At 38.5% G+C, this 17,419-nt stretch overlaps 1 protein-coding gene across 6 annotated transcripts in view; it reads right to left on the reverse strand.

Moving 5' to 3' along the window:
- CTCF (CCCTC-binding factor) overlaps positions 1 to 17,419 on the reverse strand; it is a 45,714-nt gene that overhangs the window by 17,281 nt on the left and 11,014 nt on the right. For all 6 annotated transcript variants that reach the window (XM_070388211.1, XM_070388207.1, XM_070388206.1 and 3 more), the window contains 2 exons: positions 2,547 to 3,336; positions 2,036 to 2,206 (listed from right to left, as the gene is read on the reverse strand). In XM_070388211.1, coding sequence (XP_070244312.1) covers positions 2,036 to 2,206; positions 2,547 to 3,327 — 952 coding nt within the window. In that variant the 5' untranslated portion in view covers positions 3,328 to 3,336. The remainder of the gene's footprint in view (positions 1 to 2,035; positions 2,207 to 2,546; positions 3,337 to 17,419) is intronic.

Genomic DNA, 17,419 nt, shown 5'->3' on the forward strand with positions numbered 1-17,419 from the left:
TATCTTCTATATTTCTTGGTTTTTTTCTTGTTTTATTTTTCCTTTCACTGAGATAATCTTATTGTTTTTAATATGTCTTCCCATAGTAGCCTCATAATGTAACATGACTTTAGAAGATCTTCTCTAGCCACTTTATATTCTGAACACTGCACTTGAAATATTATGACCAAGTAATATTCACAACAAAGAGATAAAGCTGACAGCAGAACACAGTACTGTTTTCATAGGTTATTATCATCACCATCTGTAATCGTGGGTAAGAAGTGAACAGCAAAGTCATCTCAAACACCAAAATCAAAGGCAGGCTACCTTTGAGAATGGAATCAGGAAGACTCACAATGTTATAAATGGGACCAGCCATTTGCAGAAATGATTTTCCCAGAGATTGAGAATACTGGAGAGGGCAATGTGTTTGGATATGACAGCAATTATTAGAAAATTTCAAAGAATGTTTTTATTCAGTTTGCTTCTTTAGTTACACTGAGGATTAAGAGTGAAGGATAGAGTTCTTATGTATGAAAAATGTACAGTCTGGAGATACAGATAGGTAAGTAAAACAACAATTAACAAGAGAAGGAAAGCAACATCAATTCCTATTAGGACACGGTAAGCTGAAAACAAAGAATTTCCAATGTTTACCTAGCATTACCAAAGGGGGAGAAAGAGGCCTGCCTCCGATAGACCTAAGCATGGCAATTAGGAAACAAGCAGACACCGCTGTGGGACATGAATTTTCATCAGGTTGTACCACATGACCGACTATGTCCCTCCGCTCAAGGTCCACGCTCACCAGGACACCGTTCAATTGCTACAGCATCTGGACATAGGCAAGGGTGCCCCCTAGGATGCAATACTATTGCATCTACAAAATAAAAAGGTGCATTCTTCACCATAAACTGATGTTCTGTTATGCTCCTGACTCTTGAGGGTTTGGTTAGTATGAATTAGTCCTGCCAAATCACTCGTAAATAGCCAAATTTCTTATTTTCAAAGCTGAGGACTTGACCATGACACAGTGCCCACATCAAGGCACTCCCATTTTGGCAGTCCTATAATGTGTTCAGCTGCTTTTATCCAGTCTTCTGCCTTTTCCCTAGGATTTTCAAACTACCAAATAAAACATATTATCATCGTCAAGAGTCTGGGTAGAAACTAGGGAGTTGGTGAGAAGTGACTAAGTCACATTAACAAATACACTACTGCACAGCATACTGCTTATAGGCCAACCCTTACTTGATCATGTTCATCAGACAACCAACACATCAGAGAAAACAAGAGTCGTCATATAAAATGAGGTGGAGAATCTGGATAGAAGAAAGCTATTCTGCATGAAGAATCAGGTGAGAGAAGTTTCTATTTGCACTTGGAGCCAATTATCAACACCATAAGTGTGTAAGAACCCAGAAGAGAGTCTCAGCAGAGCTTCAGCCCACAGTTCTCCCCTTTAGTGACTCCAGAATCTGACCACGGTCTACACGAAGCTAATATTAGAATATTAAGTATGTGTGGACCATGAATGAACAAATGTTTGAAATGCTGGGACAGTGTCTTAAATTTTTCATTCTGGGTTTATGAACTATGGCTTATTCTTTGAGGTAAAACAACCAGAAACCATGGTTTTTACAGAGGACACGTTTCTATTTCTAATGTTCTTCCTCATAGTGCCTGGCAATTGTTGCCTGGGATTTTGGGGGGTTAGTTTTTGTCAGTGTTGTTAAAACTTTAGCAACACAATGGTGATGTCCCTCAGGAAATATTATAGATTGGAAATATCATAGGTTGGTTAACTACCACAGAAAATCTTTACCTGAATCACCATCCTTACATAATTTGGATTATTTCCCATAAATTTTCTTTATATTTGCCCATAAGTCCACTTGCTTACAATAAATCAAGATTACAAAAAGGGTATCAAAGAAAGAACAAAGAAGTCTTACCACTTTTACTCCCACTGGAATCAGCTTAGAAGATATTTAAAACTCAAGTTTAAGCCTTTGCTAAGCTGTAGTCCCCAACATGTTTATCCAGCACCTACCTGTGTGTGTGTTAAGATGATTCCTCAGAAGGGTGACTGTTCTGAATGCCCTGCCACAGAGATGGCACTTATGTGGTCTCTCATCAGTGTGACTTTTCATATGCCGATCCAAATTTGAACGCCGTGGACATGTGTAACTGCAAAGCTCACACTGGAATGTCTTCTTTACACCTATATGCAAAATAAAACACTTACTTGTTGCAGGGTTTCAAAATTTTTAAGATTAATCCTAAGCTTAAACTTCTACAGATATATTTTGTTAGCTTTTTATAACTAAACCCAATTAAGTCATATTTAGTCATAATTATCTCATGCTACCAATAGATTTCTTTCTTTTCAGGACTTAAAGTACTCAATCTGAAAACACTTCTTTTAGACTGGCTAAAAAAATTGACACCATATCACAATCTTTAAAAAATAAATCCATTTAATATAAAATAATCTACATATGTACTGTTATGTGCTTTATCCCAAAATGGTTTTGAGAATATAATGGATAAACTTATTTTACCTTTCTTTTTAATTTTTGTTGGCTTTGGAGGCTTCATGTTACCAACCACTTTCTCTGCATTAACCTCTGACAGCAGACCCTCCTGCTGCTCTTCCTCAAAATCATACACAGACACATCCACATCTTTGCCCTCCTCTGTGTAACGCAGTTTGCTCTTTTTGGTTTTCTTTGTTTTTTTGGCTGGTGGCTGATAGTCTGGGTCTTTTTGCCAACTAGGATCTTCCTGAGGCGGAAGTTCCCCTTGCTCTAGGGTCTCCACCTCTCCATTGGCCCCCACTTTTACCACTTGAAACCCTTCAGGCAAAGGTAAGGTGTGACATATCACAGGTTCACTTTCTGCAAGGCCCTCTTTAGACACTTCATTCTCATAAGCCCCCTGAAGTTCTTCTACTGAAGTGGTAGCAACAGGTACAGTCACAGGAACAGGTACTTGTACAAGCTGAAGCTCTCCTATGTTGATAGGCTGTTCCTCCATATTTACAACCTGCAAGGTTATAATCTGGGTATCGTCCACGGCAGCCTCTGCTTCTGGAGCGACTGCACCCTCCATGACTTCAGTCTTCATCTGAAGAAGGGTAGGATCCAGCTGTTCCATCATCACCATCTGTACACTGCTATTGACATCCTGGACCACCTCACCACCATCAGTCTGGTTCTGGGGAAGGTGGCAAGCGTCCTCTTCCTGGCCCCCTTCCCGGCGTCTCTGGTAAGTCTTTCTCTCCTTTCCTTTAATGAAAGTTTCAGACTCTTCCACAATGGCTTCAACCGCCTCACCTTCCATTTCCCCTTCCTTTATTAAGGGAGAACACAGATTGTTATTTAAAATAAAATTTATCTAAACAAAAACATACATTTTAAAACAAAAAAGGACCACCAATGTTTGTTAATATTACAAAAAGACAACAGATATTATGCACCTCTTGGTAGAAGAAGGGAATACTATCTACAAAGTAGTCTTTTAAGACAAAACAAAAAAATCTTAAATCAAGCCTCTAGATCCAACTACCAATTAACAGGAAATTGGTGACAGAGGATATTAATTTACACTTCAGGGATGAAATTCATGAAACCCAAACTAAAGGAAACTGCAGGAATAACTACTCATTGTCTTCTGTAAAGAAATCAACAGGAAGAAAAAAAAGATGTGAAGGATACAGGGAGAACCTACAGATCAGTGGTTCTTATGCCAGGAGACATTTGGCAAGGCCTGGACATGTTTCTGACTGTGTGGATAACAACAAACTGTGGAAAATTCTTAAAGAGACGGGAGACCAGACCACCTGACCAGCCTCCTGAGAAATCTGTATGCAGGTCAAGAAGCAGTTAGAACTGGACATAGAACAACGGACTGATTCCAAATTACAAAAGGAGTACGTCAAGGCTGTATACTGTCACCCTGCTCATTTAACTTATATGCAGAGTATATCATGCAAAATGCCAGGCTGGATGAAGCACAAGCTGGAATCAAGACTGCTGGGAGAAATATCAAATAACCTCAGATATGCAAATACCACCACCTTTATGGCAGAAAGTGAAGAGGAATTGAAGAGCCTCTTGATGAAAGTCAAAGAGGAGACTGAAAAAGCTGGCTTAAAACTCAACATTCAAAAAATGAAGATCATGGCATCCGGTTCCATCACTTCATGGCAAATAGATGGGGAAACAGTGGAAACAGTGACAGATTTTCTTATCTTGGGCTCCAAAATTACTGCAGATGGTGACTGTAGTCATGAAATTAAAAGACACTTGCTCCTTGGAAGAAAAGTTTTGACCAACCTAGACAGCATATTAAAAAGCAGAGATATTACTTTGCCAACAAAGGTCCGTCTAGTCAAGGCTATGGTTTTTCCAATAGTCATGTATGGATGTGAGAGTTGGACTATAAAGAAATCTGAGCACCAAAGAACTGATGCTTTTTAACTGTGGAGTTGGAGAAGACTCTTGAGAGTCCTTTGGACTGCAAGGAGATTCAACCAGTCAATCCTAAAGGAAATCAGTCCTGAATATTCATTGGAAGGACTGATGCTGAAGCTCCAATACTTTGGCCACCTGATGTGAAAAACTGACTCACTAGAAAAGACCCTGATGCTGGGCAAGATTGAAGGCAGGAGGAGAAGGGGACGAGATGAGGGTGAGATGGTTGAATGGCATCACCAACTAGATAGACATGAGTTTGAGCAAGCTCTGGGAGTTGGTGATGGACAGGGAAGCCTGGCATCCTGCAGTCCATGGGTTCGCAAAGAGTCGGACATGACTGAGCGACCCAACTTGACTTGGACATGTTTCCGGTTGTCACTACTTGTGCAGGTAAGCTACCAGTATCTAGTGCTATATAGTGGATAGAGGCCAGAGAGGTTACTAAGCATCCTCCTCTGCACAGGTGAGTCTTTCGCAACAAAGAATTATTGGTCCCCAAATGTCAGTAAGTGCAGAGGTTGAGAAACCCCGATACAGACAAAAGAAGCTTAAGAGATACAGCAACCACAATCTATGGATCTTGTTTGTATTGTTTCAAAACAACAAATGTTATTTAAAAATGCCATGAGACAACGGGATTCAACTCTGTCTGGATATTTGATATTAAAGTTATTAACAAAACTGGTTTACATCTTACACATTTCTTACATCTGGCAGACGATCTGTTTTTAGCTAAATTCTCCCTTAGAAAACAAGTCATCGGAATGCCTTTTCACCATGCTCTTCTTTTTCTCTGAGCCAGAGTCAGAACTTGAATCCGGAGTCCAATGGCCCTGCTTGTAGCTACCACACACCTCCACTTCCTGTCTCATATCATCATCTCATACCTGAAATACATTCATGTATTTCTCTTCTCTGTAAGACCATAAGTTTGTTGAGGACAGAGACCATGTATATAACAAGTAGTTTTTACCCTTTAGCACTGTGCCTAGGTTATTAAGAACACAATAAATGCTAACTGAATACATAATAGAAAATAGAAAAATCAGTTTCTCTCTGATTTATAGTTTCTGGCTCTTACATCTTCTGAGTGCTGAGAATACCTAGGTATCTAAGAGTAAAATGAGTCTGTGCAATGTCCAATTCCTATCAATAAACTGACTTAACAAAACCAATAAGTATATAAAAGGTTAATTCAAAATTAAAATTTAAAGTGTTTTGTATTCTTGCTCTCATCTTAAACAAAGCTTCTGCCATGCCTATCAGAGACCCGTCTCTTCAATTCAGGTACCTTAACACTATCCGTAATAGCAGTCAGAGAAGGCTCCTTAAGTCAGGACCACCTGCAAGGTAGTACAAAGACCAAGATTATGCAGACTTGATCCTGCGTTTTAGGAGTTACTGTCTAACAAAACAGAGAATAGGTACAATGGCTCAAGGTCAAAGAAGGTAGGTTTGGCCAGGTGTGAGATCAAGATGGGCAGGACTTTTAAAGGCAACATGGTGCATGTGTGCACACACATGCTTAAAAAGCATACAATAGAGGAAAGAACAGAAAGAGGAGAAAGATGTGTTGGTTCTGGCCATAGACTGGATGGTCCTGAATGACAAAATATTAAGACTATACTCATTTGGTTGTCAATGGAAATCACATATGCTTTCTAAGCACTGAAAATTGAGATTTACTTGATTCATAAAGAACAGTGCTTGATTTCTTCAACAAAGTGTATCTGTATATTTGCAAAGAGGAGAGATGTACTGACCCCAGATAATCTATTCAGATTCATGACTGGTTGGTCTTTAAGCCATTATTTTTCCTTGAATGTATCTGCTGATAAAACAACCACACTATTATGCACTTAAATTTTTCTCAAAATAATCTGTTTCCCCAGTGGGTTTGTTAAAACTCTTTGAGGGAAAAAGCCAGGGTTGAAGCAACCCTACATATTTGGACTGATTCAGCAAACCTCACTATCTGCATAGAACAAAACCAAGCCTAATGGAAAACCTTGTGGGTTACTGGGCTTCCCTGATTTCTTCTGCCATTACCTACTTTCCTTAGCCCCTTGTATTCAACAACCAAGAGTATACTACAATGCTCGATGCAAAGACCTCTTACTATCTGTTCCATTAACAGGACAAATATAACAAAATGCTACCACAGAACATGAGGGTCAAGGGACATTTGTGAAGTGCTTTATAATTTGCCTATAAATGAAAAATGTCTGAGCATGAATGTGCTAGCATTTTTATAAGATTTTATTTATATTTCTGATAGTGAAAAACTACTTTAGGCATGATCCTAGCTATAATTTCTTTTATATAATCACTACTGTTCAGACATATCATTCTTGGGATAAGAATGTTCTATACTAGAACCATCCAATAGAAACGTGAGCTACATACATATAATTCAAATTTTTCCAGTAGCCATATTTCAAAGTAAAAAGAAACAGACAAAATCAATTTTAGTAATCTAACCCAATATATCCAAAATAGTATCATTTCAAGATGAAATCAATAAAAAAAAGTTGAGATACTGTACCTTTTTTTTTTTTTAAATAAGCCTTTGAAATCTGGTATAAATTTTATAGTAAATCTCAATTTGAACCAGTCACATGGTAAATTCTCAACGGCCACAAGTGGCTAGGTGCTACTGATGACCAGGAACACTGGCTTAACCTCAGAACTTCTAAAAACAGAATTTCAGGCTCTATCCTTGACTCACAGAATTACAACTTGCAATTTAACATATCCCCGAATGGTGTCATATATTAAAGTCTGAGATGCACTACTTTATACTATTACTTTCCTCATTTCCCACCCCCCCACAAAAAAACTTCCTAGGCCATGATGGTCTGAAATCAATACCCCAACAGATGATGATAACTTCAATGCTGGAGTTAGGAACAGAGAAAAGAATGCCCCACCCATGATGGAAACATTCTTGGAAAAGTATCAAAAAACAAAAAATTTCACACGCTGTAAATGCTAATGCTGGCCCTGCCACAGAATCACTACATAACCCAGGCTATTCAGATATCCTCAACAATAAAACTGGTGGAGGAAAAGCATTTAATCTCTGAGCTCAGTGAGATTTTGTAGCACACAACAATCTGAAGAACAATGAAAAACCCATCTTGTCTCTGCCATGAATTTGAAAACTTAAAATACTAGCAATCGCTTGTAAACAACCAAGTCCAACCCAAAAGAGGTTGTGGAATTATAAACCAGGCAGAAAGAGAATTGGTGCAAAGGAATCAAATTGAAACCAATTATGCTGCCTGGGAGTTGAGCTGACAAGAGTACCCTCTCATCATGAATAAACACATGGCATAAGGTCCATGAACATCACCATCTATTCAGGGTCTTATAGCAGTAAGTTCTATTTTTACAGAGAAAAATCAGACACAAAGTAGCAAGCCACCAGCCTCTCCCATTCACAGCTTGGAAGTCCCAGGGCATGCCTTCCAGGAGTGGATCCTCTACTTCCTCTGGGGGTGGGGGGTGGGAGTGGAAGGGAAGGAGTCTACCAGTCAGTAACTCGCCTAACAGGCTGGCAGGGGTCTCTCTCCCCACTCCCTGGAGACTGTGCTATCCTAGCTGTTTCACCCCATTAGTGGTTTGGATCCATCCTTTCCCTCCTCCACGGGCTCAGCTGTGCCTCCCGCTTTCCACTCAGTTTCTGTTGAGTCTGTCATATTCTTGGCCTCTCTGCTTACTTGAGTCAGGTGTGCTTTCTAGGTTCTGTCAAATCTTCTAGTGGACCAATGTCATTAAGAACAGGTTTACATTAACCTCTGGACAAAACTCTTTTAGATTATCAAAGTATATTAGCTTATTTATAGAAGTCTGAAAAATGAAGCACAAATAGGACTTAAAAAAAATTGCTCACAATTTCTACACCTAATCACCTAGTACTTTGATGCTATTTTCCTCTTAGAGATGTATTTTTAAATATAGATGAAACTATATACATAAAATTTACATACATTTCTATATGGCTTTGTGGTGTTTTAAATACTTTATTAAATACCTTACTAAAAAGGACTCCACTCCCAACTCAACCCTCTCCAGTCTTGCTTGATACACAAGCACCATTCACCAGGAACCACACCAGCCAACCTGAAGGTCTTCCCCTCATCCTCAAACTCAATTTTTCTTTGGCATCTAACAGCATGAAGCTGATTCCTCCTTCATCAGCCTCTCTTCTCTCTTGGTTCCTGTTTTCCTAGGTCTCTCCCTTGTTTCTGAGAGCTCTTCCCCCAGCTGCTCTGAGCAACATCAAGACTCTGTTCCTTTCTCTGTAGTCATTCAGCTCATGAACCTTTTTATTTTTTACTTCAGTTGTCTCAACCCAGAGGTCTTCTAAGTCCACATGTGCAATTCCTCTGTTTCAATGCCTAAAGGATCTCTCTCTTCTGTGAGTGTCTGGCTATCACCTTCAACTCAGTGGCACTGGATAAGGAATAAAGAAACCTGGGGAATTCCCTGGCAGTCCAGGGGCTAGGACTCAGTGCTCTCACTGCTATGGCCCAGTGGAACTGGGATCCTGCAAGCCGTGTGGCACAGCTAAAATAAAAGAAAGAAACCCAGACTCTAAACCCTCATCATCCCTAACCAACCAAATGAGCTTGGCAAAATGGATTAGTCCTCTGGGTTGCAGTAGCACACAAAAAATGGAATTCTGAAGAACAGATCCTTCCCTGTACCCTCTACCATCTTGGTGAAAAACTGAAGCTTGGGAGTATTAATTAAGAAAAAAAAAATCATTCGGTCAGATCAACTTATGGGTAGAAGATGGGGTAAGATGGGGTTCCCTTAGACTGAGGCAGGGTGAAACTGGCATATGAGGGTGAGGAACCTGCAAGAGAGGAAAACTGGTATCTGAGTACCTCTTGCTCACCACTATTCTCTCACCGTGGAAAAAAAAACACACGCTGACTGGTTGAGTGGGAGGGTACACAGGCCCAGACTCTCCACAAAGTATCCAGAAGTCTGCCTATGCTCCTACACCACCAACCTGACCTGCATCCTAAGGGAACCTGCTGGGTCAGCTCTTCCCCTCTTGCCTGTCAGTGCTGTATCAGCTCTCTATTGCTCAAATCTTTTTCTCTTAAAATTCCCCTTAACCCCACTTGACAACTTAGCATCTGCTGTCTCTGTATTCCTCCTTGATCAACCCCACAGTAGCTGTCTCTATTCCTTAACATCTCTTCCACACCTCAGTTCACCAGTTTGGTTTCTGTTCCCCAATACTCAATTGAACTGCTCTGAAGCCAGTAATGGCCCTTAACTGGTAAACCCAAAGGAGACTTTTCTGTCCTTATCTGACTTGACCTCTTTGTGGAATTCAGCATTCTATTCTAGGCTTTAACCCATTAAATTATGGGTTAAAATTATAAAATTATGCCAGACCACCAGAAAGCTGGGTATACTTGGGTCACTTGGTCTTATTCCTTACAGAACTGCTCTCACCAAGTTTTATTTTGACATTATGCCCTTGACTTACACTAAAGTATACATGGAAGAAATTTCGAGTTACCTGCTTGGAAAAGCTTTGTTTCAACTAAGGAATTTTTTTCTTACATTCTGAGACCTATGTAACAGGATCATGTTACCATTATTTTAGCTGGCCACAACTTTATGAATCTTTTCCCTCTCAAACTATGTAATAACTTTTTATTCTAATTTGTATTTTCTGGGGTTTTGAATTTATATCATTTACTATTTATATTTTCTATACATTTCTTCAATTTCTTTGTGGAACAAGATGAGTTATAAATAAACAAAATTATATATACCTATTATTTAATAAATAGGAAATTCAGAAAAACATATAGAAATATAAACTTACAACATTCTTAACACAACCTCAATTCAAAATTTGCAGACCTTTTTGAAGATCACAAAACTCTTCTAGGAGGCATAAAAGACGTCACTCAATAGGCACACTGCTATCCTATATCCATGATCAGAAAGGCCAAACATCAAGATGTTAATTATTCCTAGTTCATATAATTTTCAAAATCTGGCTGAAAAATAAACAAGATATTGAGGATAGTGATAAAATTTTTGAAAAATCAAGGCCACCCTTTATTTCCAAATATTAACACAGTAAATAATATAGTATTAACACAATAAGTAATATAGTGTAGTACTGTCACTATCACAGCCAGCCAATATAAACAGAATAGAGAATCCAGAAACAACTCGTAGCATATATAAAGCTGTCAGTTTAAAATTACTTGGGGAGGACTTCCCTGGTGGTCCAGAGGTTAAGAATCAGAACTCCCAAGGCAGGGGCCCAGGTTCCATCCCTGGTCAGGAAACTGTGTGGCACTAGATTCCATGTGCCACACTGAAGAGTTTCACCACAAAAAAGATCCTGAGTACCACAACTAGGACCTAGCAGAGCCAAATAAATACTTAAAAAATTAAATCAGGAAGGAAAGAGGATTATTTTGATAAAAGGTGCCAGAAAAACTATAAATGAGTAGAGTATTTAAGTTACAATAAGTTACACCTTTGATCCACCTGGAATATATTCTGTTCTAAGAGATAAGGAGACATTAACAGAAACAAAAAAGAAATGGGAATTCCCTGGTGGTCCAGTGGTTAGGACTCCATGCTCTCACTGCCAAGGCCTCAGGTTTGATCCCTGGCTGGGGATCTGGGATCCCACAAGCCAAATCTGAAAACCAAAGTTGAAAAAGATACAGGTAAATGGTCTTCTGATCTCAGAATGAGGAAGGCTTTATGTTTAAGATTCCTAAATAATAGGAGAGCATAGAGGAAACTGTTGAAATTTTGACCACCTTGAAGCTTAAAAAACACCCCCAAAACTGTAAAAACAAAAATATGTTGAATAAAATGACCAAAAAGAACATATCTACAGCATATATGACAAAAGATTAATAATAATATCCTTATTATATTAGTAGTTATAAATTTTATAAGAAAAAGGCAAATACCAAAAAAGAAGGCTGGGAAAAGGACACAAGTAGATCACTCAAAGAAATACAAATGGTAGATGAATAAAAAAAACAAAAAAACAACTAAGTCTAAACATTAAGAAGAATACAAATTAAAACAATGTGACAGCACTGTACCTCTATTAAACCTTAAGACTATTTTATTTTATTTTTATTTTTTTTTTCTTAAGACTATTTTAAAGGATAACTCTCAACCCAGTGAAAACAGCAAGGTAACTCAGATACAGCGAACAATCTAGTGGTTGCCAGAGAGGAGGTGAGCTGGGGGTGGATGACACAGGTGAACAAGACTAAGAGGTACAAACCACCAGTTATAAAATAAATGTTACAAAGAACAAAAAATATTAACTTTGTATGGTGTGCAATCTAAAAAAATATCGAATCACTATGCTGCACACCTGAAACTGATATAATATTCTAAGTAAACTAGAAAAAAAAAATCAGCAAGGTAACTGGTGATATGAGTCAAGAATTTTTAATATTCAAATTGTGATCCAATAATTTAGCTTCAGATTTTATGCTCAGAAATAATCAGAGATTATAAGGACATTGTTAATCAGAGTGAATAATTATAAACAACCTAAAATTACAACAACAGGGGAAAGTTTAATTTGGTAAATGATGACACATCCATAAAACAGTATCACACAGATATTAAAAATCATGTTTTAATATAATCCTCATATGAGGAAAATGCTTGTTCCATACTAAAAAAGGGGGGGGAGAGAAATAGAATGGAATAGTCATTAAGAGCTAGGCTTTCCTGCCAGAGACCTGAATCCCATTTCTGGTTCTTCCACCTACTAGGAGTGTGACCTGGAGTCAAACATGTTACCCTTCTGTGCCTTATTTTCCTTCCTACAAAACAAAGATAATAATGGTACCCACTTCACTGGCTGTTGTAAAAATTAAATAAAACAACATGGGCAAAACCTGGCTACTGTGCTCTTCTATATCTTTATAGGTCACCCCAAAAGGCAAACGAACACGTTAGCCGAATACATGACCTTTCAGTTTCTTAGAATTCTAATCACAAACCTTAGATAAATTTTCCCCCAAAAATTACTTCTCTGATAAACTACTAATTACCTTTAGAATCAAGGTAGTTGACAGAAATCTGGTGACTGATCAAATCCAGGAATGAAAGAGAAAGAGTCAAAAGAACAGAACAGCCTCCCCAGGCCTCTTACTAGTCTGTCTAGCATATTGCTGCCGGACTAAATCCTCCTGAAATGAGGCACAAAAACTCATGAGGACTGAGGGTTACTCAATCAACTCCTTTGGCTTCGCTCCTAGAGCTCTGTAAGATTTGTTACCATCCTTTCAAACCATCCAACCTCACCTTTGGTGCATCTTACACACAAGTGCCTATTGTCCTGTCTCCTCCAGGTCTGCTGCTGCTGCTGCTAAGTCGCTTCAGTCGTGTCCGACTCTGCGTGACCCCATAGGTGGCAGCCCAACAGGCTCCCCCGTCCCTGGGATTCTCCAGGCAAGAATACTTGGATGGGTTGCCATTTCCTTTTCCAAGTCATCCCCTATTCAAAGATTTCTCAACCTTGACTAGTGGAGACTGACTCTGATTTATTTTGCTTTTGTTATTTTGTTTATTTATTTGAATACACTGTTCTGTGTATCTGTCTTTCCCCTAATAGATTATTAGCTTGTCAAGGGCAGGAACTATGCCTTTCACTTCTGAATATTCTATAGCAATGAGCACAAAACAGTGTTAGGTAAGCAACAGACATTTAATACTAGTGTCACTGTCTTATGGAACATGTATATAAATGGTTCCTGCACATGACAAAAGCAGGAAGAAAACAAAAAACAAAACACTGTTTGTATGCTAAGTGGAAGCTTAACTATATGAATTTATATCCTTCACTGCTATGTTTGTCATTTCGCAAAAATAAAAAAGTAAGCCCTGACAAAACAAGTATAGGTTTAGATTTTAAAAATACTGCCACAAAAATAAAAGCTAATTGTGAATACACTAATTTTTGAAGATGTTAAGGCTTAGTAATTTATCACCTGATAATATGGCTTCATAGCAAATGTGTCAGGTTATTTCTCAAAGGGAAACTACCAAAATAATCTTTCATACTCACACCACTGCATAGTCATTTGGGGAGACTGGTTATTATAAAATATACATGTACTAAGAATAAGGCATGTGCACTGAGAATAAGACAGTACAGAAGGATAATTTCCAGGAGTCCACTTTACAAATAAAATCACCAAAACTTTTGTTTAATACGCTACTGTTTTCTACAAGGGACAACTGACTGCTAAAAACCCCAATTTATTTCTTGGAGCAGATCAGAAGACCGTCTACACTCTTGGCAGGAAACAGCAGCCCCAACTCCCCACTGAGCTTCCACAAGCCACAGCAATTTTGAAACAATCTAACATGGAGGTCACCTAACAACTTGCCTTCAGACTGCTCAATACAAAACATCAGACATCATTAGAAGACAGAGAAGAAAAGAGACACTTTGTAGCTTTCTCTTTTCTAGATCTCTAAATCACAAGAATGTTTTCATACTAGGAGAATGAAAAACCGAATCCAGTATCTGCACTGTGGGGCGTGGGTGTACCTGCTCAGTCAAGTCTGACTCTTTGCCACCCCTTGGACTGTAGCCATTCTGACTGCAGAGGATACTAAGAGCCATTATGACAAAGGGAAAAAATGAATTATAAATAAGTAACCAGTCTCTCCTGAGAGTGAAAGGAAAAGCTGACTTACTGGATTGCATAACACTAGCCAAAAATAATTTACCCCTTTGGAACAAAAGTTGAAAAAATCAAAATAGGAACGTAAAATAACTATTTTACTCTACTGTTCCTAGAAATATATACATCATCATTTTATCTGACAGCTGAAGATAAAGTGAAGTATCGTGGCCCATAAATACTGAGTACCGGGAAAGCTGCAGACTACAGAAAAGAATGGGAAGGAGCTGGGTGGAAGGGATGACTCAATCTGAGAAGCAGAAAAATATCAGTGACCATTTATTTCAGGATGGTCAGAAGCAGCCTTTATCTGAAGTAGCACTCACCTACTCAGTCACATGTATACTTTTCTCTTCCCTGTTATATACCGTTAACTTTAAAAAGAACAGCTGGGGCATTTAGGGGAGGAGACAGAGGAAATTAAAAGGGAAACAAAATTGTATCTCTTAAGTAATAAAGGTCAAGAGCATCCCAGTTTTTAACAATCCTCCCCATTTGTTAATATTAAAAGATATAGTCAAAACAATTACTCTAATAGCTACTTGAAAAAAAATCTAAGGAGAGCTTCAAATGTAGGAAATACATACATAATAAAATATTTGTAACGGCAACAGCAAAACAACTATAGGAGGTGAAAGAGTTCTTTTGCTACAAAGAACAATAAGTGCTAAACCAATAATAATTATTTTACCAAAAGGCACTGATGCTGGGTACACAGAAATGAACTTCCCTTTTAATTACCTAAAAATTTTTAGAAAAGTCCTAACTGCATAGCTCTCTTCTCAGAGAGCTCCTCATCTGACAGGGAGACCAAGAGAACAAATAGCTATACAGTGTGTGCTATCAGAGGTTAACACATACTTTCCACCTCATGGCAAAAAGGATGGCTTAAGCTGGTGAACATGGGCTTTAAAGAGAAATTGCTAAAGCTAGATCTTAAAGGATGAGATGGATCTTGCCAGACAAACTATAGTAGAGAGAAACATTCTAGCAAAGGAAAATAGTAAATGGAGAAAATTTAAGCCCCTCATTAAGAGTAGTCTGTTTATTTCACTCATTGGAAATTTATACACGAAACAGAAGACAAAGCTTTTCTGGCTGTCAGCACCCTAGTGCCACAGTATGCACTGGAGGCAGCCTCCCAAGCATGAGCTATCCCTCTCTGCCTTCTATAGCCTGAATGATACTTTGCTGGCATACAGCAACCTAATGCCTCATTTCTCTGTTCTCTCATTTCTCTAGTCTCCCAAGGGTGACTATGTCAGGAGCCCAAAGTTTCTCCTTGCCCTGCTCCAGGCCCATATTCCTAAAAGCAGCTCAGAATTAAGACTGTTTACAGTGGTCCTGGGATTTCTTTGGAAGGAATGATGCTAAGGCTGAAACTCCAGTACTTTGGCCACCTCATGCGAAGAGTTGACTCACTGGAAAAGACTCTGATGCTGGGAGGGATTGGGGGCAGGAGGAGAAGGGGACGACAGAGGATGAGATGGCTGGATGGCATCGCTGACTCAATGGACGTGAGTCTGAGTGAACTCTGGGAGTTGGTGATGGACAGGGAGGCCTGGTGTGCTGCGATTCATGGGGTCACAAAGAGTCGGACACAACTGAGCGACTGAACTGAACATGGTCTTATAGTGTTTCATCACTGAAAATATAAGAAAGGCTGGGGATGTACATACAGCAAGTCTATCACTTTGAACAAATAATTATGTTATAAAAAGGAATAAATTATACACACAGTATAAAATATACAAAACATCTAATAAGTACACCTATGGATGTGGGGGCTGTTCTACCTGAGCAGTGGTTCCCAAAAACTTGGTTGGCATTAAAATCACCTGATGAGATTTAAAATGCACAGATCTCAGAGACTTTCAGTAAGTCTGGAGAGACAGAGACCTTATTTCAAAAGGTCCCCAGGTGATTGACATAGCATATTTGCTTTCACTGACTGAAAGGTCAGTGACTGACCCACAAGACAATCGTTATTCACCCTAAATGCAGGCTGACGTAACTCAAAACTATTCAAATACCCATAGTTTTCTACTATTAGAATTTCTGGTTCATTCTTTAGAATAATTTCATTTGCTGCATGACTCGAGAAGAAAGTTCTAAAATTTCACCTCTATCGTGGGTAGCAACAATATAAAACAATCACTCTAGGTGGTATGGACAAACTCAACGTATGACAAAAGGAAAAAAAGGGCCGGGGAAGGAGAGAAATGGACACACACAGCAGAATGAATTCCTGGTTTTGTAGGGTGTCTCAGTGATCATATGGCCACTGCTTAACCCAAAACTCACTCATGAAGGCTACTCAGTAGAAATTAAGACCATTTTTATCTGGTCAATGGTGTCTCCTATAAGATCAAGATTAAATAAGAAGTCAACAGCTTAAACTCAGCAATGTCTGTACCAAAGGTATAGTAATAGTAATATTAATAAATGGCAATATGCCATTTTTGAACAAAGATCAAGAAAGTTACCTGAAAAAATAAGATATCTTTAGTGACTAAACAGTATAACACAAAATATGAATAGTAAAGTGCTATCCAACAGAATAAAAGAAATCTAAAAAACAGAAAAAGGATATATACATATATACCTATAGGAACAGAGAGAGAAGTTTAAACAATAAAAGAAACAAAATGCTACTTTGAACTACTATTAGGTTATAAAAAGAAGTAATCTGCTAACTTGGTTACTCCTGAGAAATATGGAAACAAACAGAGGAAAACAAGAAATAGAAGGAGAAGGATCAAAGGCCTTGTCTACCAGGAAGCCAGAAATAAAAAGAATGTACTAAAAGATAAAATTTACTTGCAACAGAAAACAAAGTCACTATTACTTTATAGTTTCAAAATATACCTATAACAACAACAAAAAATTAAACAAGTAGAAAGCTGTAAGACACAAATAAAATAGAAATGCTAAAAACAATTAGTGGGTCCTCTATTACTACAGCTCTGTATCATAATCTGTGAATGTATATAGTATCTTGCATACTTTACAATATGTGACAGTTTTGTTATACTAGAGTTAAAAAAGCAGTGGGCTGAAATAATTCTGAACTTTCAGTGGTCCAACTGAGCTATACTAAAATAGAGATGCTGAACTTCCCTGGTGGTCCAGGGGTTGGGACTCCAAGCTCCACTATAGAAGGTGCAGGTTTGATTCCTGGTCAGGGAACCAGGGCGGGGCGCTTCCCTGGTGGCTCAGATGGTAAAGAAT

The sequence above is a fragment of the Bos mutus genome, chromosome 18 (assembly GCF_027580195.1).
Source record: "Bos mutus isolate GX-2022 chromosome 18, NWIPB_WYAK_1.1, whole genome shotgun sequence".
In the NCBI taxonomy this organism is placed as follows: domain Eukaryota; kingdom Metazoa; phylum Chordata; class Mammalia; order Artiodactyla; family Bovidae; genus Bos; species Bos mutus.